Below are 23,617 nucleotides of genomic sequence, written 5' to 3'. Positions count from 1 at the left end.
CAGTTTAAGAATAAGGGGTAGGCCATTTGGAACGGAGATGAGGAAAAACATTTTCAGTCAGAGAGTTGTAAATCTGTGGAATTCTCTGCCTCAGAAGGCAGTGGAGGCCAATTCTCTGAATGCATTCAAGAGAGAGCTAGATAGAGCTCTTAAGGATAGCGGAGTCAGGGGGTGTGGGGAGAAGGCAGGAACGGGGTACTGATTGAGAATGATCAGCCATGATCACATTGAATGGCGGTGCTGGCTCGAAGGGCCGAATGGCCTCCTCCTGCACCTATTGTCTATTGTCTATCTTCGGTTTCCTCCCGCAAGCCAAAGACGTACGGGTCTGCAGGTTAATTGGCTTGGTATAAAATGTAAAATTGTCCCGAGTGGGTGTCGGACAGTGTTAGAGTGCGGGGATCTCTGGTCGGCACGGACTCGGTGGGCTGAAGGGCCTGTTTAGTTGAGGGGCTGCACCTCTCAACTAAACTCAACTAAACTAAACTGCAGGGCCCTTCTGCATTTGCAGCATCAATGAGATGTATGTTTTATTTTAAACAAAACCCCTCTGGCTGCACCCTGTCACTCTCCATTAAAGCAAGTTGTGAGCGGGTTATTTCATTCTCTGGTAGTTATTCATTTCTGAATGTATATTTTCCCCCGGGATGGATGCAGGTCCGATCAAGATGTAAGTGGAATAAAAATGCCGAATCCCTGCCGTGTCAGCCCTGTAGGTTCCACTTCTTAGGCATACAAACTGGAGTCAAACCCTGAACAAACTGCAAGATTAAGTAAAATAAAACTAGCACTTGCTTATCGGCCTTATAGAAACAAATAAAAATCTTAAGGGATTGGACAGGCGAGATGCAGGAAAAATGTTCCCGATATTGGGGGAGTCCAGAACCAGGGGTCACGATTTAAGAATAAGGGGTAGGCCTTTTAGGACTGAGATGAGGAAAAACTTTTTCACCCAGAGAGTTGTGAATCTGTGGAATTCTCTGCCTCAGAAGGCAGTGGAGGCCAATTCACTGGATGAATTTGAAAGAGAGTTATATAAAGCTCAGGAATTTAGATGGATGAGAGGGGATCTTATAGAAACATAAAATTCTTAAGGGATTGGACAGGCTAGATGCAGGAAAAATGTTCCCGATATTGGGGGAGTCCAGAACCAGGGGTCACGATTTAAGAATAAGGGGTAGGCCATTTAGGACTGAGATGAGGAAAAACGTTTTCACCCAGAGAGTTGTGAATCTGTGGAATTCTCTGCCTCAGAGGGCAGTGGAGGCCAATTCACTGGATGTTTTCAAGAGCCAGAGAGATATAGCTCAGGGCTCATGGAATCAAGGGAAATCATAGATACATAGAAAATAGGTGCAGGAGGAGGCCATTCGGCCCTTCGACCCAGCACCGCCATTCATTGTGATCATGTCTGATCATCCACAATCAGTAACATGTGCCTGCCTTCTCTATCCCTTGATTCCACTAGCCCACTGAGCTCTATATAACTCTCTTTTAAATTCATCCAGTGAATTGGCCTCCACTGCCTTCTGTGGCAGAGAATTCCACAAATTCACAACTCTCTGGGTGAAAAAGTTTCTTCTCACCTCAGTTTTAAATGGCCTCCCCTTTATTCTTAGACTGTGACCCCTGGTTCTGGACCCCCCCCAACATTGGGAACATTTTTCCTGCATCTCGCTTGTCCAGTCCTTTTATAATTTTATATATCTCTCTGATATCCCCTCTCATCCTTCTAAACTCCAGTGAATACAAGCCCAGTCTTTCCATTCTTTCATCATATGACAGTCCCTCCATCCCAGGGGTTAACCTCGTGAACCTTAATCCCGAGGTTAAGGGAGAAATCAGGAACGGGATACTGATTTTGGATGATCAGCCATGATCCTATTAAATGGCGGTGCTGGCTCGAAGGGCCGAATGGCCTACTCCTGCTCCGATTTTAGTTTAGAGATACAGCGCGGGAACAGGCCCTTCGGCCCACCGAGTCCGCACCGACCAGCGATCCCTGCACATTAACACTATCTGACATACACAAGGGACAATTTAACACACACAGCAAGCTAATTAACCTACAGACCTGCACGTCTTTGGAGTGTGGTTGGAAACCAAAGATCTCGGAGAAAACCCCTCGCGGTCATGCGAAGAATGTACAAACTCCGTAAAGACAGCACCCGTGGTTGGGATCGAACAACAATACAATACAATACAATACAATACAATACAATATATCTTTATTGTCATTGTACAGGAGTACAACGAGATTGGGAATGCGCCTCCCATACGATGCAATAATTTAATTAATTTAAACAACAACAACCCAACGAGACAAATTGTAACAGTTTTAAGACAGAATAAAGTGCAAGTAGGTCTGTGCCGGATCACTGTGTGATGTGACCATCCGGCTCAGCAGGACCGGTTCATAGCAGCTATGGCCCTGGGGATGAAGCTGTTCCTGAGTCTGGAGGTGCGGGCGTAGAAGGCCAGGGTCACACGTAAAATGTTGGCTTCTCGAGTTGGTTCCAAAATGTCCAGACACCACTTCGTTTGTTAATGTCGCTCCAGTTATCGATATGTCCTGGCCTGCTTTTTAAACAGTTTAGCGTTTGTATTAAAAATAATGACAGCAAGAAAAAAGAAAAGCAGCTTCTTTAACGCCCAAGGTGTGGTTTATTGAGTTCCAGACAGAAATGGACAATGACGGCCTGCAAGGTATCAGGAAATTATGGGGCCGCAGACTATAATTTTCTGCGCATTTAAATTAATGGTTTGTGGATCATCATTTCATCGCTCTGGTCATGATATGAGTTTTGGGGATGGGGGAAATAACATTGAGTGCAGTGTTGACATTTAACAGCGTTTTCTTTGACTGATAATTGAGTGTGTTTTAATGGAAGGTGTTCTTTTCCAATTTCAGATTCATATCAAGCAGAGATTGAAAGAAAATGATTTCTTGGCCATGGTGCGTCATGTGGTTGACTGTTGGACTTGAACTCGTTACCCTGGCAACGCTGAATTTAGCCCAGGATCCTGAAGGTGAGATAATTAATCATCAAAAAGGCAAGGAAAATTAGACCATTTGGAGGCTGGAGTTCTCCATTAAATGTCTTAAACTTTGAACATTTGTGTTTGCTAGGAATTACATTTTAACCTTTTTTCTGCCAAAATTTGATACGGCATTTATCTCTTTTCAATCGGATCCCCCAGTTCATTGACATTGTGACGCTTTGAGTAAAATTTTATTTCTCTTTCCAAAATCTGTCATTTTTATTATAATCTTTAATGTTGCACTCATTTTGTTTGCTGCAAATTGGATTGTTTTCGAAGTGAGAATCGTACGAGTCATGTGGCAGGTGATTTTACTGTCTGAATAGTCAACAGGGTGAAAGAGACAAGCAAAGATTTGATTTTTAATAAGAGTTGAAACAGCGAAGAAAACAGGAGATAGTGCGTATTGCATAAAACAGGGTGCATATTACGAATAAAAAATGAATTTGTTTTTATATGGGGAAAAATGATTTATTTGTTTGAATTCACCAGAAGAAGTGAAGATTAGCTAATGTTTACCACTGTTATTCTGCTTTTAGACGAGTTAAACTGTGATTTTTATATTGAACCACTTGTCTTGCTACGAGAGTAGTGCAGAATCATTAACTCCGTCGAAGAGGGAAGAGTATAAAATGGATATGGCTGGACTTTTACCACAGATATCGAACTCTGTGCAAGCAGTGTCTTCTGGAAGCTTCCATTTTGAACGACGAAAATAATCCACTGAATGTTAAAAACTTAATTAAAATAAAGCTTTAAGGTGGTTGTTAAGGACGAGTAATCGCTAAATCCTAATTGTAATTAATCTTCATCTCCGCCTGTATACAGATGGGTTTTACTGTTAGCTTGACCATTTTGATTTAGTTTTCTCAACTTTGTGGGATGGCTCACTGTTCCTGCTTCTCCACAGACTCCATCTCTGTCCTCTTACTTTTCTAAATGCTGTGCTCTGCTGGAAGTGTAGAAAATATAGCATATTCTGTTGTTTTGATCACGTTGCTGCCAGTTCATTAGCATCTAACCGAAATCTGCATACTGCTTTCTTTTTCTAGACGATTACTTTGATGCCCATGGTACGTACATGGTTAAAATCTTTCCTTCTGCCTTTGATCATGATGTGTAACTCCAGTACTGTTTAGACTTGAACTGCCTTCATCATGCATTCATTGTATAAATGGGCCTGCTTTTTAACACTTATTTCTTGGTGCTCCTAAATTCGAATCGATTTCTAGCATTCAGCGTTCTGAAGGTGTAAGCGTAATGGTATTTTCAAAACTTTAAAGGAAAATTGTTTGTGATGATTTTAATAGTTGCCTCAAAATTAATTAATATAATGAAACTCAAATGAATCTGCATAATTCGTACAAAAATTGGCTTGTGCATGTTTCCTCATATAAATAAGGGCAGATTTCTGCCTTTTATTCAATTCAATGTTGTCATTTTGCATAATAACAGTCAGTTCAGATCCCTGTGTATGAAGGGACTGCAAATGCTGGTTTAAACCAAAGATAGACAAAAATTGCTGGAGTAACTCAGTGGGACAGGCAGCATCTCTGGAGAGAAGATAAGGGTGAGGTTTCAGGTTGAGACCCTTCATCTTGAAGAAGGGTCTCGACCAGAAACGTCCCCCTTTCCTTCTCTCCAGGGATGTTGTCTGTCTCGCTGAGTTGCTTCTGCATTTGATCTTATCTTCGGTGTAAACCAGCACCTGCAGTTCCTTCCCACACAAATCATTTTGTGGAACGACATATCCAAGATTTGGCCAATTATCTGTGTAAATATGCATGTTTTTGTCAATGTATATTTAATATTAGAGTCACATTGAGAGTCAGTCGCTGTCACTGCAAAAAGGGAAAGGGCAAAAAAGATTTAAGGAATCTAGTTCATTACCACCTGATGCCACATTTCCCTGGGAAATCATGTTAGTTTAATTTAGTTTAGTTTAGAGATACAGGGAACGGGCCCGAGTCCGCGCCGACCAGCGATCCCCGCACACTAATGCGTTCCTTCACACTAGGAACAATTTACATCCATACCAAGCTAATTAACCAACAAGCCCGTACGTCATTAGTTTTGTGCAGCAAAATGAAGCAGCATTTTATCTGATACAATTCCAGCAGATTGCAGGTCAGTGACTGGTGACGGTGTAACAGGGGTTCCCGAAGCAGCAAGGTAGAATGGTTAAATCTAACAAAGTAGTTATTGATCCCGGTTAATTGATGACCGATGACCCTCGGAGCCAGCTGTCGCTGGGGGCCGTGCTAGGGTCTCCGTTTCTGCAGCAGTCAGAACACAGACAAATATCCACGCCAAACCTCTTCGGACACGAGGAACTGCAGGTGCTGGAATCTTGAGGGGGGAAAAAAACCACAGAGTGCTGGAGGAACTCAGCGAGTTATGCGACGTCTGTGGAGGGAATGAACAGACGAGGTTTTGGGGTCGGGGACCCTTGTTCAGACTGAGGAAACGGTGTGCATTTTCTCCACAAATGTTGTCTCGACTGACTGAGGTCCTCCTGCATAAGACAAAGAAACTGCATAAGACATGAGTGTAGAAGTTGGGAGGTCATGTTGCAGTTGTATAAGTCGCTGGTGAGGCCACATTTGGAATATTGTGTTCAGTTCCAGGCAACGTGTTATCAGAAAGATGTTGTCAAGCTGGAAAGGGTACAGAGAAGATTCACGAGGATAGAGGTTGCCAGGGCCAGAGGGTCTGAGCTATAGGGAGAGGTTGAGTAGGCTGGGGCTCTATTCCCTGGAGCGCAGGAGGATGAGGGGTGATCTTATTGAGGTGTATGACACCGTGAGAGGAATAGATCGGGTAGATGCACAGAGTCTCTTGCCCAGAGTAGGTGAATCAAGGACCAGAGGACATAGGTTTAAGGTGAAGGGGAAAAGATTTAATAGGAATCTGAGGGGTATCTTTTTCACACAAAGGGTGGCGGGTGTATGGAATAAGCTGCCAGAAGAGGTAGTTGAGGCTGGGACTATACCAACATTTAAGGAACAGTAAGACAGGTACATGGGTAGGACAAGTTTGGGAGGGACATGGACCAAACTCGGGCAGGTGGGACTAGTGTAGCTGGCACATATTGGCAGGTTTGGGCAAGTTGGGCCGAAGGGCCTGTTTCCATGCTGTATCACTCTATGACTCTACAACAGCATTTGGCCATTTAACCCATTGGGTTTACTCTGCTGGTCCATCTTTCCCTCTCAACCCCATCCTCTTGATATCTCCCCATAACCTTTGAAGCTCTTACTAATCAAGAACCTCTCAATCTCTGCTTTAAAAATACCCAACCAATACCTTGGTCTCCATCGCCGTTTGTGGCAATGAATTCCGCCCTCTGGCTAAAGAAATCCCTCCTCAACTCCATTCTAAAGGCACGTCCTTTTATTCTGCGGCTATGCCCTCTGGTTCTAGACTCTCCCATTACTGGAAACATCCCAGCCACGTCCACTCTGTCTCGGCCTCTCCAGGAAAGTACTTTGTGTTTTGCTCTTCAAAACCCAGTTCCATTGCTTCTGTTCTCCTGAACCCAGGGACTAATGAGGGCCTCAATGAAACGATTCCTTGGAAAACTGGAATTAAATTGTCAATGTCAAAAGACTGAAGGAGACCATTTAATACATCATATCTGCTTTGCCGTTTTCCCAAAACTAGAATCTGGGTTTTTGTGTGGGAAGGAACTGCAGATGCTAGACACAAGATGGGCACAAAACCGCACCATAGACACAATAGGCTGGAGTAACTCAGCGGGTCGGGCAGCATCTCTGAAGAAGGCTTAAGAAGGGGTCTCGACCCAAGACGTCATCTCATCCTTTACCCCAGAGATGCTGCCTGACCCACCGAGTGACTCCGGCTTTTTTGTGCCGACAACCTGGGCTTGTTTAATCAGGCAGCTCTGGTATTAAAATTCTCCTCCTCGTTTCCAGAAACAGGGACTGTCTCTCCGCTCACTGTCTCCGTGACCCCCTTGCCCTGCAAGCTTCTGAGACATGCGGTCACGGTGGCGCAGCGGTAGAGTTGCTGTACCAATGCAGGAGAGGTTTGGGCCCAACGGGTCCACTTGGTCTAGTATGTTCATATTTGTTCATCATAAATGCATCTTCTGGCCTTGTACGAAGTTACTCCACTATTTAGCGTCCATCTTTGGTATTAGTAGAGTGCTCGTTGAAGTGGATGTGAGTTGTTGGTCATTGACGTCATTCACACATTCACACATTCAGATTACTTCACATCTTCAAGTCGCACATGCCGAATGTATGTCTCAGAGAGGCAGACCTTGCTGTTGTAATGTCGGCGCTCCAGGTGTGTGTGTCGAGTTGTTTCAAGCACTCATGCACAATATTTTCAATAGTACTTGGAAGCGTAGAAAATGAAATTATTCCACATTAGTGTCATAGAGCCTTGGAGTGATACAGTGTGGAAGCAGGCCCTTCGTCCGAAACTTGCCCACACCAGCCACCATGTCCCATCTACACTAGTCCCACTTGCCTGCCTTTGGCCCATATCCCTCTAAACGTGGCCTATCCATGTACCCGTCTAATTCCTTCTTAAACATTGCAATAGTTCCTGCTTCAACTAGCTCCTCCGGTAGCTCGTTCCGTACACCCACCACCCTTTGTGTGAAAAAGTTACCCCTCTGATTCCTATTAAATCTTTTCCCTTCCACCTTATACCTAAAACCCTCTGGTTCTTGTCTCCCCTACCCTGGGCAAGAGACTCTGTGCGTCAGGCTGACTCTATTCCTCTCATGATCTTATACACCCCTATAAGAAAATAACTGCAGATGCTGGTACAAATCGAAGGTATTTATTCACAAAATGCTGGAGTAACTCAGCAGGTCAGGCAGCATCTCGGGAGAGAAGGAATGGGTGACGTTTCGGGTCGAGACCCTTCTTCAGACTCTCCCAGACTGAAGAAGGGTCTCGACCCGAAACGTCACCCATTCCTTCTCTCCCGAGATGCTGCCTGACCTGCTGAGTTACTCCAGCATTTTGTGAATATACACCTCTATACGATCTCCCCTCATCCTCCTGTACTCCAGGGAATAGAGTCTCAGCCTGCTCAACATCTCCCTATAGCTCAGACCCTCGAGTCCTGGCAACATCCTTGTAAATCTTCTCTGCACCCTTTCCAACTTGACAACATCTTTCCTCCAACATGGTGCCCAGAACTGTACACAGCACTCTAAATGCAGCCTCACCAACTTCTTATATAACATGACCTCCCATTGACTTCGATATTCAATACTCAAGCTGATGAAGGCCATTGTGCCAAAAGCCACATTGTCCCATTTCACAGAATGTGAACAGTTCATAATTAAGATGGGCCATATTTCATCTTTTAGACAATAGACAATAGATGCAGTAGTAGGCCATTCGGCCCTTCGAGCCAGCACCGCCATTCAATGTGATCATGGCTGATCATTCTCAATCAGTACCCCGTTCGTGCCTTCTCCCCATACCCCCTGACTCCACTATCCTTAAGAGCTCTATCCAGCTCTCTCTTGAATGCATTCAGAGAATTGGCCTCCACTGCCTTCTGAGGCAGAGAATTCCACAGATTCACAACTCTCTGACTGAAAAAGTTTTTCCTCATCTTCGTTCTAAATGGCCTACCCCTTATTCTTAAACTGTGGCCCCTTGTTCTGGATTCCCCCCAGCATTGGGAACATGTTTCCTGCCTTGAACTTGTCCAACCCCTTAATAATCTTATATGTTTCGATAAGATCCCCTCTCATCCTTCTAAAATTCCAGTTTTAACAGAATAAATTTGTTAAATTGGTATTAGCACCAAAATGCAAACAAAATTGGGGTGGGAAATGACCGTGGAAAGGGACCTTACAGCAGTCAGAGAAAACAATTGTTCAGATGCAGCGAGCAGCTCGGAATACAAATGGTATATTGACCTTCATTGCAAAAAGGATTTGCGTTCAGGAGGAAACATGTCTGGCTGCATCTGTCCAGCGTGAGACACCATCTGAGGGTTTGTGTGCAGTTCTGGTCACCTTACGATGTTCTTGCGGTGGAGGGAGTTTGACATAGCTTTATTAGGCTGGTTACTGGGATGGCAGGACTGAAAGACTGGATAGACTCGGCTTGTACTCACTGGAATTTAGAAGATTGAGGGGGGATCTTATAGAAACGTACAAAATTCTTAAGGGGTTGGACAGGCTAGATGCAGGAAGATTGTTCCCGATGTTGAGGAAGTCCAGAAAAGGGGGTCACAGTTTAAGGATAAGGGGGAAGTCTTTTAGGACCGAGATGAGAAAGTTTTTTTTCACACAGAGAGAGTGGTGAATCTGTGGAATTCTCTGCCACTGAAGGTAGCTGAGGCCAGTTCATTGGCTATATTTAAGAGGGGGTTAGATGTGGCCCTTGTGGCTAAAGGGATCAGGGGGTATGGAGAGAAGGCAGGTACAGGATACTGAGTTGGATGATCAGCCATGATCATATTGAATGGCGTTGCGTACAGGCTCGAAGGGCCGAATGGCCTGCACCTATTTTCTATGTTTCTATGATAGATGAGGAGAGATTGGGTCAGTGTGGTTTATGTTCACGGGGGGGTAGAGAGAAATTAATGAAAGTCTGCTGCAATTAATCAGGATGCAACGCTGCACGGTTTGGGAACAGCGCCATCCAAGGCCGCAGGAAATTGCAGAGAGTTACGGACGTAGCCCAGAACGTCACGCAAACCAAGCTCCCTTTCCTTGACTCCATCTACACTTCACGCAAGGCCGCCAGCGTAATCAAGGACGAGTCACGCCCAAGTAACTCCCTCTTCTCCCCTCTCCCGTCGGGCAAAAAGGTACAGAAGTTTGAAAACGCACACCTCCAGGTGCAAGGTACCACAAAATGCCGGAGTAACTCAGCGGGTCAGGCAGCATCTCTGGAGCGAAGGAATGGGCGACGTTTCAGGTCGAGACCTTTCTTGTGTGTGATTCCTCCAGATTCAAGGACAGCTTCTTCCCAGCTGCTATGGGGAAACTGAACCATCCTCTCACTGGCTAACAATTGGTCCTGACCTACCATCTACCTCACTGGAGACCCTCGGACTATCTTTAATCAGACTCTACTTGACTTTATTGTGCACCCTTCCCCCCCCTGTGTCTGTACACTGTGCATGGCTCAACTGTAATCATGTATCGCCTTCTCACTGAAGCTCGCTGTACCTCGGTAAACATGACCATAATAAGCTAAACTAAACTAACACAAAATTCTAATAGGAGCAGGCAGGCCCAATACAGGAAGGATGTCTGAAGGGTCTCAACCTGAAACGTCACCCATTCCTTCTCTCCAGAGATGCTGCCTGTCCCGCTGAGTTACTCCAGCGTTCTGTGTCTATCTTCGCTTTAAACCAGCATCTGCAACTCCTTCATACACAGGAAGAAAGTGCCTGCAGATTTGGGATCACTGTTCAATTTACGGTAGTCGCCACTTAGAAATTAGATCAGAAAAGTTTTTAACACCAAGAGGGCAATGAACTAGGAAAATTAAATATATTCAATATATTCAAGAAGGAGGTAGATTTAGAAACAAGGAACGGTAGATGCAGGTTTTCCAAAAATAAACACGGTGTTGGATTAATGCAGCAGGACGGGCTGAATCTCTGGAGAGATGTATTTCTAAATGCAAAAGGGATCAAAGAGTATGGGAACGGAGGAACTGCAAATGCTGGTTTTAACTGAAGACAGGCATAGAAAGCTGGAGTAACAGAAAGCAGGTCAGGCAGCATCTCAGGAGAAAAGGAACCAGTGACGTTTCAGGTCGAGACCCTTCTTCAGACTGAGAGTCAGGGGAAAGAAGAACGAGGGACTGAAGAAGGGTCTCGAACCGAAACGTCACCCATTCCTTCCCTCCGGAGATGCTGCCTGAGTTACTCCAGCATCTTGTGTCCATCTTCAGTTTAAACTGGCATCTGCAGTACCTCGCTATACAAAGTTCAAATGCTGTGTTGGAACATGCAATTGCAAACAGATCTTTCAAAGGCTGCCCGGGAAAGAGCTAAAGACATGTAGACGAAATGAATGAAACAAGAGTATGAGAGGGCATTAATTGCAGCCAAATTCTCAATACAGTTTCTTTGATGATCCAGGCCAGACACTAATTTATATGATTAAGACAATTCAATTGTGAGGCAGACCCAAAAAGAAATATAAATAGAGTCATAGAGCCATGCAGTGTGGAAACAGGCCTTTCGGCCCAACTTACCCACACCGGCCAACATGTCCCATCTCCACCAGCCCCTTCTGCCTGCATACGGTCTATATCCCTCTAAACCTGTCCCATCCATATACCTGTCTAAATGCTTCTGAAATGTTGGGATAGTCCCTGCCTCAACAACCTCCTCCGGCAGCTCATTCCATACACCCACCACCCTTTGCGTGATAAAGTTACCCCTCAGATTCCTGTTCAATCTTACCCCCCCTTTACCGTTCCTATTCCTGACAGAATAAAAAGCTAAAAGGGATCACCTTATTTTAGAAAATAAGCGTAATTGCATTTTCAAAGATGGGATATTTGTCTCATGGAAAAGCAAAAGAAAACTAAAAAAGTTTTTGGGTCTACCAGGTAATCAAGTGATCTGGAATAACAACAGAGATGGGCGGCTCGGTGGCGCAGTGGTAGAGCTGCAGCCTTACAGCGGGTTCGATCCATATCTACGGGTGCTGTCTGTATGGCGTTTATTCGTCCTCCCCGTGACCGTGTGGGTTTTCCCTGGGGGCTCCGGTTTCCTCCCACACTCCAAAGACGTGCAGCTTTTTAGGTTCATTGTCTTTGGTAAAGATTGTAAATTGTGTATAGGATAGTGTTGGAGTACGAAGATCGCCGATCGGCGCGGACGCGGTGAGCCGAAGGTCCTGTTTCCGCGCTATGTCTCTCTGAACCAAACTGAACAAAAACTCCATTTGAGTTGGTGAGATGTCTCAATGGAAGATTTCAAGCTAAATCAATCATGAGGATCCCCAGAAATCTTGATGCAGTTTCATGGCTATAAGAACTTGTCCCACATGTCAGATAGCTTTATAAAAAATAAATTCCAAAGGAGTAAAAAAGGCTTCGATCCATTTAAGATTCTGGACAGAAAATTAGATGTTCCCAATGTTGGGGGAGTCCAGAACAAGGGGCCACAGTTTAAGAATAAGGGGTAGGCCATTTAGAACTGAGATGAGGAAAAACTTTTTCAGTCAGAGAGTTGTGAATCTGTGGAATTCTCTGCCTCAGAAGGCAGTGGAGGCCAATTCTCTGAATGCATTCAAGAGAGAGCTGGATAGAGCTCTTAAGGATAGCGGAGTCAGGGGGTATGGGGAGAAGGCAGGAACGGGGTATTGATTGAGAATGATCAGCCATGATCACATTGAATGGCGTTGCTGCCTCGAAGGCCCGAATGGCCTCCTCGTGCACCTATTGTCTATTGTCTATCTTCTAAGCTGTCATTAAGTGATACGGGCATGCTTCTAAACAGGGATCTATGATTATACTAGACCCAGTGGACCCTTTGGGCCCAATCCTCTCCTGCATTGGGGCAGCACCCTCGCCTTCCCCCCTCCCCCTCCCCTTCCCCCCTCCCTTCCCCCGTTCCCCACATCTCTCCTCCTTCCCCTCCCTCCCCCCCTTCCCCCCTAGGAGATTGATTAAAACTTTAAAATGTGAATGACTTAAAAAATATAACACCGATTTCAATGAAACTTCTACCATTAGCACCAAAGGGACGACGGTGAGTAAGGTGGGCCTAAAATTGTCGCACTATCGTGTACCGTTTTGGCTGTAGGTCAGGAACAAACAAACAAACAAACAAAAGTTTTAGTATATAGATGGTGCGTATCTGGAACGATCTGCCTGGAGAAGTAGTTGAGGCAGGTATGATGACAACATTTATCAGACCTTTGGGCAGGTACATGGGTGTGAAAGGTTCAGATGAATGTGAAAGTCAGGGAAATGGATGCGGGCGGGCAAGGCATTTAAGAAATTAATATTCAGCGTGATAGAAGTAACAGTTTGTGTTTTTGCAGTGTGGGTGTTTGGTGGGAGTATGGAATGCCCAGAAAAAGGTGCAGGGTAATGTTAGTAATTAATCAGATGGTAAAAATTTAGCTCCATATCCGTCTGGATGCTCAGAACTAGTATCAACTTAATTTCATATTATTACTGTTAAAAAATTTGAAGTTGTCATTTTATTTAGGGACCAAACAATTAGTTAAAAGAAAATCTGTGCTTTTCCCACATCTGCAACATTTGAGATGATGCATCCCAAAAGCAGTCAGATGGACACAAAATGCTGGAGTAACTCAGCGGGACAGGCAGCATCTCTGGAGAGAAGGAATGGGCGACGTTTCCGGTCGAGACCCTTCTTCAGACCTAGACCATTTCCTTCTATCCAGAATTGCTGCCTGTCCTGCTGATTTTTGCGTCTATCTTTGGTAAAAACCAGGATCTGCAGTACTTTTCTACACAAAAGCAGTCAAATTGAATTTGGGCTTTTTTTTTTTACTGCTTTATGAAAAGTTGCTGGTATTAATACCCATAAGTAATCAAAGTAAGGTTTTTCATCATCTCATTTTAACTGATTTCAGATTTCTTGTGTCCTGATAATGAAAAAGATTTTTCATCGAGGGTGGTGGGTGTGTAGGGAACGAGCTGCCAGAGGAGGTCGTTGGGGCAGGGACTTTCCCAACGTTTAAAAAACAGTTAGACAGGAACATGGTTAGGACAGGTTTGGAGGGATATGGGCTAGATGCAGGCAGGTGGGACTCGTGAGGACGGGACATGTTGGCCCGTATGGTCAGTTTAGGCCGAAGGGCCTGTTTGCACGCTGTAAGACTCTATGACTCTATAATAATTAGGATCAATGTTACCAACAATGTTTCCAAACATCTTCAAATCTATCTGATAACTGAGCTTTAACTCTGGTTGATAGTTCCAAACATTGAATTGGTCAGGGGGGGGGGCATCGGGCAGATAAACAAGAAGTAATTAATTCACAGGTAAATCTCCCTTGGAATAAACTGCAGTATCTCTTCGCTCCAAGGGGACATTGCCAACAATTAATAAATAGGAATTCATTAAGTGGGGAGGAATCTTAACACAAGTGCGTGTTCAATGCAAATAGCCATATTCAATTAAAATTGTTGGTTTACCTGGGAAATAATGCGATTCAAATTGATATTTTAGTGCTTTGATTCAATCTAGGATTTAATTAATAGGAACCACAAGAATATTAATTTCTGAATTATGTGTACGGCAGAGTTAGTACAAGGTCTGCTGAAAAAGTTGTAGTTTGCAAAGTTAAGTTTCAAGAGCTTCATGCAAAAAAAAAAAAATCATTCATCATATTTGTGGATTGATTTGAATAGAAAACGAGTTACAGGCAATGAGACTCAACAAGACGACTTTGGAGCTAGTACAATGACTTGGGTGCTGGAGGGACGGGAAGAGAGGGATTGCAAGGGTTATTTGAAGTTCGAGAAATCTTTATTCAAACTGCTGGGTTGTAACCTGCCTAAGCGAAATATGAGGTGCTGTTCCTCCAATTTGCATTTGTTGAGGGCGTCTGGGCCTCTGGTGGGACCGGAGACATGATGGTAGTGTATTGTTTAGTTTCGTTTCGTTTAGAGATACAGCGCGGAAACAGGCCCTTCGGCCCATCGAGTCTGCGCCGACCAGCGATCCCCGCACATTACGCTATCCTGCACACACCCGGGACAATTTACGCATCCACCAAGCCAATTAACTTTGGAGTATGGGGGGGGAAACCGAAGACCCCGGAGAAAACCCACGCGGTCGCGGGGAGAACGTACAAACTCCGCGCAGGCAAGCAACCGTTGCCGGGATCGAAACCGGGTTTCTGGCGCTGTAAAGCAGCAAATCTACCACTGCGTCACGGTGTTTTTCTATTACTTGCAGCACCCCCTCAGCCCAGAGAGTTGTGAATCTGTGAAATTCTCTGCCTCAGAAGGCCGTGGAGGCCAATTCTCTGAATGCATTCAAGAGAGAGCTAGATAGAGCTCTTAAGGATAGCGGAGTCAGGGGGTATGGGAAGGAGGCAGGAACGGGGTACTGATTGAGAATGATCAGCCATGATCACATTGAATGGCGGTGCTGGCTCGAAGGGCCGAATGGCCTCCTCCTGCACCTATTGTCTATTGTCTATCACACATTCTTAAATGTCCCTAGTGTGTAGGATCGTGCTAGTGCACAGGTGAAGGCTGGTCAGTGTGGACCCAGTGGGCTGAAGAGCCTGTTCCCACACTGTATCTCTGAAAACGACACCCTGGCATCTCACAGGGTATAGCCTGTGCGATAATCCTTTTATTACTATCAATGTTCTCCAGCAGAGGAGTGGGTAGACACAAATGCTGGGAGTAATTCAGCTGGACCGGCAGCATCTCCGGAGAGTAAGAATGGGTGACAGTTTGGGTCTGAAGAAGGGTCTCGAGCCGAAACGTCACCCATTCCTTCTCTCCAGAGATGCTATGCTGCCTGCCCCTGCTGAGTCATTCCAGCGTTTTGTGTCCATCTTTGGATGAACAGATTAGTAGTCAAGGACGAGTCGCACCCCGGCCACTCCCTCTTCTCCCCTCTCACACCGGGCAAAAGGCACAGAAGTGTGAAAACGCACGCCACCAGATTCAGGGACAGTCTCTTCTCAGCTGTTATCAGGCAACTGAACCATCCTCTTGCAACCAGAGAGCTGTCCTGAACTCCTCTGAAGAAGGGTATCTTTCATTCATTGTTCATTATCTCTCCACATCACTGTCTATATCTCTTGTTTCCATTTCCCCTAATTAGTCTGTGGAAGGATCTCGACACATTCCTTCTCTCCATTGATGCTGCCTGTCCCGCTGAGTTACTCCAGCATTTTGTGTCTACCTTCGGTTTAAACCAGCATCTGCATTTCCTTCCTACACATACTATCGACCTCTCTGGTGACTCTCGGACTATTCTTGATTGGACTTTGCTGGCTGGCTTTACCTCGCACTAAGCGTTAATCCTTTTATCATGTATCTATACACTTTAAATGGCTCGATTGTAATATATTGTCCTTCCGCTGATTGGTCAACATGCAACAAAAGCTTTTCACTGTACCTCGGTACACGTGACAATAACTAAACCCGATTTGATCCCGACTACGGGTGCTGTCTGTATGGAGTTTGTACGCTCTCCCCGTGACCTGATTGGGTTTTCTCCGAGATCTTCGGTTTCCTCCCACACTCCAAAGACGTACAGGTTTGTCGGTTAATTGGCTTGGTAAATGTAAAAATTATCCCGAGTGGGTTTGGGATAGTGTTAGTGGGCGGGGGATCGCTGGGCGGCGCGGACCCAGTGGGCCGAAAGGGCCTGTTTCCGCGCTGTATCTCCAAACTAAACTAAACTAAACTAAACTGATCTGAACTGAGAGACACAAAAAGCTCGAGTAACTCTGCCTGACAGGCAGCATGTCTGGATAGAAGGAATGGGTGACGTTTCAGGTCGAAACCCTTCTACAGACTTATTAGGGGAAAGGGAAACAAGAGAAATAGACAGTGATGTGGAGAGATAATGAACAAATGAATGAAAGATATGCAAAATAGTAACGATGATAAAGGAAACAGACCATTGTGAGCAGTTTGTTGGGTGAAAACAAGAAGCTGGTGCGACTTGGGTGGGGGAGGGATGGAGAGAGAGGGAATGTCGGGGCTAGTTGAAGTCAGAGAAATCAATAGTCGTACCACTGGGCTGTAAGCTGCCCAAGCGAAATACGAGATACTCTTCCTCCATTCACTCTGACAATGAAGGAGACCGAGGACGGAAAGGTCAGTGTGGGAATGGGAAGGAGAATTAACGTGTTTAGCCACCGGGAGATCAGGCGGACTGAGCGACGGTGTTCGGGGAACGATCGCGCAGTCTACGTTAGGTCTGGCCGATGTGTAAGGATGGGAATCAGGCACAGTGAAGATGCCGTGATCCTGTGATCTCCCATCCGGAAATCTGCACAACACTTGTAATAATGCTACAAGCCCTTCCAGGGTGTTCATTTTTATCACTCGGAATTTTACATGGCATCGTGCTTTCTTTGATGTTATATTTATTCTGTTTCATTTAGTCAAGTGTGTCATTGAGCAGCGGTGCTGTATAATGTTACCTTTAATGGGGTTCTGCTGTTGTACAATTAAGGGAAATAATTAGACCACTCGATGGAAGTTAATCAGCATGAAGCTAAAAGCTCACCGCGGGGATTCAGCGCCGGTTATTTTCTGCACCACTCAGTCATTTATCTCGCCCGCTAATGGAACAGAAGAGTCCATAGTTTTGAGTTAGTAAAGATCCTGTCTGGTACATTAATAGCGTGCCTCCGGGGGATTACATTCACACATGAAAAACAAAAGGCTGTTTTCATTTTAAAGAGCCAAAGAGAAAACCACCAGTTTTTTTTTGCTCAGATGAATTATTCCATAATAAATATGGGTGTCAGAAAGCATTATTTTAAAACCATAACACTAATGGAGTCGTTTAATGTTTTTTTTCTTTCTGAGGTGAGGTGACACTTCTCTTTATTTCTCTTTCCATTTCACAGAGTGGAGCGTGCCATAATACAAAAAAAGATTAATTTGCATGACAAGAAGAAACGTGCAGCTTGAGCCAGATTCCCTTCAGTTGTTTGTGTTATAAATCTAACGCACAACTGTAGACATATTACGTGGGAAATAATTGCAGATGGTGGCACAAATCGGAGGTATCACAAAATGCTGGAGTAACTCAGCGGGTCAGGCAGCATCTCGGGAGAGAAGGAATGGGTGACGTTTCAATAGACAATAGACAATAGACAATAGGTGCAGGAGTAGGCCATTCAGCCCTTCGAGCCAGCACCGCCATTCATATCATATCATATCATATATATACAGCCGGAAACAGGCCTTTTCGGCCCTCCAAGTCCGTGCCGCCCAGCGATCCCCGTACACCAACACTATCCTACACCCACTAGGGACAATTTTTACATTTACCCAGCCAATTAACCTACATACCTGTACGTCTTTGGAGTGTGGGAGGAAACCGAAGATCTCGGAGAAAACCCACGCAGGTCACGGGGAGAACGTACAAACTCCGTACAGACGGCGCCCGTAGTCAGGATCGAACCTGAGTCTCCGGCGCTGCATTCGCTGCAAGGCTGGTGTGTGATGGGTCGAGTTAATGTGCTGGGATCGCTGGTTGGTGCGGACTCGGTGGGCCGAAGGGGATTGTTTGCAAGCTTTTGTCGCGTGCTGGCCAGTCAGCGGAAAGACCTTTCATGATTACCATCGAGCCATTCACTGTGTACACTTACATGACACACAATTACACAGTTTGATCTGCCTGGATAGCTTGCAAAACAAAGTTTTTCACTGTACTTCGGCGCATGTGACAACAGTAAGCCGACACTGATACCAATGGAAGCTTGAGATGCTTTTATGCTGCTTCTCTGGGGCTAACCCATGCTCATCGAAAAGTGTGCAAGAGGTAAATGATGGCTGAATTTCCATTTACTTCACTCGTATTCAAGATTGCTATGTCAACTCATGAATTTTAAGGGAAACATTTTGGAGCGGTGGACAAGATTGATGTATATCTTCAGCATCAGAGATTGCGAATTGCTGTTTAAACGATAATGACGTGAAAATTGCGAAATTTGATCTCGCCGATGTAGAGAAGTTGACATCTGGAACAGCGGATACAATAGATGAGGTTGGAGGTGCACGTGAACCTCTGCCTCACCTGGAAAGACTGTTTGGGTCCTTGGATGGAGTCGAGGGGGGAGGTAAAGGGGCAGGTGTTGCATCTCCTGCGGTTGCTGGGGAAAGTACTTGGGGAGGGGGTGGTTTGGGTGGGAAGGGACGAGTGGACCGGGGAGTTACGGAGGGAACGGTCTCTGCGGAAAGCAGAAAGGAGAGGAGTTGGGAAGATGTGGCCAGTAGTGGGATCCTGTTGGAGCTGACGGAAATGTTGGAGGATAATTTGTTGTATACGCTGGCAAATGGGGTGGAAGGTGAAATGTTACGCTAGATTCTCCCGTCCCATCTGCTCTAGAAGAGAGCGCTTGGATTGCATCTTTAGTTTAGTAAAGTTGAGCGATATAGTGCAGAAACATGCCCATCGGCCTGCCGACCAGCCGACCAGCCGACCAGCGATCTCTGCACACTAATACTATCCTACACACACCAGGGAAACTTTACTCTTTTACACTTTTACCAAGCCAATTAACCTACGAACCGGAGATAATCAAGGGGTACGGGGAGAAGGCTTGCACGGGTTACTGATTGTGGATGATCAGCCATGATCACAATGAAAGGCAGTGCTGGCTTGAAGGGCCGAATGGCCTCCTCCTGCACCTATTGCCTATGTTTCTATACAGGAAGTGGCGGCGCTGTACAGCAGCCTCGGCTCATCTGCAGTCCGTTTGTCTTTTGTGTTTTTTGTTGTTTTTTGTCTTCATTGTAGTGTTTAGATGTGATGTAGTGTTTTTTGTGTTTGTGTACTATGTGTGGGGGGGGGGGGGGAACTGTAAAGATTGTCTCTTCCGAACGGAGACCCGACCTTTTTTCTGGGTGGTGTCTCCGTTCCTGCTGCGGCCTACCATCGGCCAAACACCTGGAGCTGGCGGCCTCCAGCTAGGACCACCTGGGCTCTGGTTCGCAGAGCCCGCGGACCGGACTCACCATCTGTGGAGCTGGCTGCCTTTGGAGGCTGTGGTGGCGCTGCGAGTGTGGCTGCGACTCGCCTTCGGAGGCTCCGGCCGCGTGGACGTCGGAAGCCCGCAGGCCCCTGGTTGGGGGCCGACCTCGGGAGCTCTGGCAGCGGCAGCGTCTTCGCCCGCCCCAAGTGGCGGGGCTTGGGTCGGCCCGCCGCGGACCTTTCACCGTCCAGCGCGGCCTGCAGTAGGCCACGGGATTTTTCTCTGCCCGTCGGGGGCATCAAAGTCGGGAGCCACGACCGCCCCGACGTGCAGCGGCAGCGTCTTCGCCCGCTCCAAGTCGCGGGTCTTGGGTCGGCCCGCTGCGGACCTTTAACCGTCCGGTGCTTCCTGAAATAGGCTGCGGGATTTTTCTCCGCCCGGCGGGGGCTTCAATGTCGGGAGCCGCGATTTGGCAACTTCAACAGCCTGACCGCGGGAGAAGACGGCAGGGGAAGAGAAAATACATTCTGGCCTTCCATCACAGTGAGGAGGGGACTGGAGGAGACTCACTGTGATGGATGTTCCTTTTTTTTGTTTTGTGTGATTTGTGATTGTGTGTGTTATTTTTTTATTGCTCTTACTGTTGGACTGTGGGTGACGGAATTTCGTCCAAAAGACTTGTTTTTTTTGGATGACAATAAAGGCTATTCTGGTTCTGATTCTGATTCTATGATTGGCCGAATGGCCTAATTCTGCGCCTGTCACTTATGAACGAATAAAGAGGCCCAAATTTATTTCCCCTTGTATTCTCCCAGGTAATTCATGGAGAGCAAACTTTTGTTCCTGGAAATTCCCACGACGTTTATCGCTCCTTCATCCACTGGTGGAGCAACCGAGAATGTCCACTTACAATCCCCAGGCTAACAGTATTCAAGTAATCAATGAACTAAAGCAAGGCTAAACTGTTTTATAGAATAGATTGCCACTGCGCAGTCAATGTAATCTTGAACTACTAGAATACAGAGCATGCTATTTCTAATCAGCAAATTATAATGTGCTTTGAGACGCCAGTCCATGCATTAACTACCTGTTCACATATCCCGTGTTGCACAGCAGATCATTGTGCTTAAGTTGGCATTTTGTGCAAGAAGAGCCATAAAAACACTCGTGAGATTTTTTGCAACGGAAATTTAACCCGTTTGCTTTCAGTGCAACGAAGAAGGGGGCAGCGTTTCCTAATGTCAGGAAAAGGGGGCGCAGCGGTAGAGTTGCTGCCTTCCAGCGCCAGGGACCTGGGTTCGATCCTGACTACGGGCACTGTCTGTATGGAGTTTGCACGTTCTCCCCGTGACCTGCGTGGGTTTTCTCTGGGCGCGCGGGTTTCCTCCCACATCCCATAGATGTACAGGTTTGTAGGTTAATTTGGCGTTGGTTAAAATTGTAAATTGTTCCTCGTGTGTGCAGGATAGTGTTAGTGCAGGGGGGTCGCTGGTTAGCATGAACTCAGTGGGCTGAAGGGCCTGCTTTCGCTAAATGGCCTGTATCTCTACACTAAATTTCTGGAATCCCAGCGATCAAGAACGTTTGGGTCTGTATCACAAAGTCAAGTAAAAGATCTGAGAGGGTCTAGGTGCAATGCTGTAAATTAGTTTCAGACAAAACTGCTAATATTGCCATTGAATATAGAAGGACGGCACAGTGATGCAGCCTCACAGCACCAGAGACCTGGGTTTGAGCCTGAACTCGGGTGCTGTCTGTGTGGAGTTTCCATGCTCTGTCTGTGACCATTCTTCTTGGAGCTCTGGTTCCCCTCCTCTTTCCAAAGATGTGCAAGTTTGTCGATCAATTTGTCTCTGTAAAATTGCACAGGGAGTGAATGAGAAAATCGGATAACATAGAACTATTGCGAACTATATGGTCGGCGTGGACTCGGTGGGACAAAGGGGCACCTATTTCCGTGCCCTATCTTAAACTAGCACTAACGCTAAGGTGATTTAACACACCAAACATAAGGTTTGGGGTTGAGTTGTACCAACCTGTCTTCCATTGACCCAATTTACACCTCACGCTGCCTCGGCAAGGCCAGCAGCACAATCAAGGACGTGTCGTACCCTGGCCACTTCCTCTTCAACCCTGTCCAAATCGGTCAAAAGGGATAGAAGTGTGAAAACGCACCTCCAGATTCAGGGACAGTTTCTTCCCAGCTGTTATCAGGCAACTGAACCATCCTACCACAATTAGAGAGCAGTCCTGAACTACTCTCCACCTCATTGGTGACCCCTTGATCGAACTATACTGGCTTTATCTTGCACCAAACATTATTCCCTTATCGTGTACATCTGTACACTGTGAATGGCTCGATTGCAACCATGTATTGTTTTTCTGCTGACAGGTTAGCACGCAACAAAAGGTTTGCACTGTACCTCAGTACACGTGACAATAAACTAAACTGAAACTGAAACTGAGATAGAATGCAAAGCAATAATCAGGAAATGTATATATTGTGTGGCAGGTGGAATCTGACTTTTCTGTTGGAAGGAACTGCAGATGCTGGTTTGCACCACAGATAGACACAAAGTGCTGGAGTAACTAAGCGGGACAGGCAGCATCTCTGGATAGAAGGAATTGGTGACGTTTCGGGGTGAGACCCTTCTTCGGACTGAAAGTCAGAAGAGAGGGAGACACAGAGATAAGGAAGGGTAATGCGTGAAAACGAGACATCAAAAGGTGACGGAAAACGTAGAATAGATCATTGTTAGCGAGGAGAAGGTGATAACAAAGCAAACAGAGATAAAGTATAATCGGGGACATTCAGACTGATCAGAGAACTGAGAAGGGCGGGGGGATGGAGAGAGAGGGAAAGCAAGGGTGATTTACAGTTAGAGAAGTCAATGTTCATACCACTGGGGTGTAAGCTGCCCGAGCGAGATATGAGGTGCTGTTCCTCCAATTTGCGCTGGGCCTCACTCCGACAATGGAGGAGGCCCAGGACCTGAGATACTCCACCATTTTGTGACTCTCTTTGGACTGTGACTTTAATTTCATTGTTGGGATTGCTTCAGATTGCGTGAATCTCAAAGGTTGCAGGCACTGGCCAAGCCCGTGATAAGATATATGTATGCTGTCCGTTGAGTTTTTATAATGCATTCATCTTATCGCACACTTTCAAACGTAATTAAGTGAAGAGATGAATGAAGTTAATTAGGTAAAAGGGTATGAAAAATATTACTTAATGGAACATTCTGTGGTTTTGTTCCTGTCGGATTTGGAAAAAAAATGCAATGGGCAATTAAACTAATGTCTGTGATGGGAATCTAAAATATTAATATTTTGACTTATGAAGTGAAAATTAGTTTCAGCAATCAGTAAGTAACAGCAATCAGTCTGAGCAAAAAGCATTTTAGAGAATTTTGGAGAGATAACAGCGTAGAAACAGGCCCTTTAGCCCACGCTGTCCGCACAGACCAACAATTAGTAGAGGTGCCAGAGGTTATGGGGAGAGGGCAGGAGAATGGGGTTAGGAGGGAGAGACGGTTCAGCCATGATTGAATGGCGGAGTAGAGTTGGTGGGCCGAATGGCCTAATTCTACTCCTATTCCTAACGACCTTATAATCACCCCATACACCTGCGCTATCCCACATGCTAAGGACAATTTTACTGAAGCCAATTAACCTTCAAACCTGTACGTCGTCTTTGGAGTGTGGGAGGAAACCGGAGCACCTGGAGAAAACCCACGCTTTGAGGACAATTTATAATTTTACAGAAGCCAATTAGCATACCAACCTGCACGTCTTTGGCGTGTGGGAAGAAACCGGAGAAAACCCACGTGGTCACGGGGAGAACGTGCAAACTCCGTACAGACAGCACCACATCGGCCAGGATTCATGAATTTCCGCTGGGAAAGTGGTAGGTTAATTGTCTCCTGCAAATTATTCCCCTGGT

At 45.8% G+C, this 23,617-nt stretch overlaps 1 protein-coding gene across 1 annotated transcript in view; it reads left to right on the top strand.

Annotated features, from left to right (window-relative positions):
* pcdh15b (protocadherin-related 15b) overlaps positions 1 to 23,617 on the top strand; it is a 1,128,636-nt gene that overhangs the window by 569,497 nt on the left and 535,522 nt on the right. Inside the window, exon 4 of the mRNA XM_078413191.1 lies at positions 2,912 to 3,030. Coding sequence (XP_078269317.1) covers positions 2,940 to 3,030 — 91 coding nt within the window. The 5' untranslated portion in view covers positions 2,912 to 2,939. The remainder of the gene's footprint in view (positions 1 to 2,911; positions 3,031 to 23,617) is intronic.

Source organism: Rhinoraja longicauda, chromosome 16 (assembly GCF_053455715.1).
Source record: "Rhinoraja longicauda isolate Sanriku21f chromosome 16, sRhiLon1.1, whole genome shotgun sequence".
NCBI classification, from domain to species: Eukaryota; Metazoa; Chordata; class Chondrichthyes; order Rajiformes; family Arhynchobatidae; genus Rhinoraja; species Rhinoraja longicauda.
Note: the sequence above shows the minus strand (reverse complement) of the source record. Positions and strands in the feature narration are given on the sequence as shown.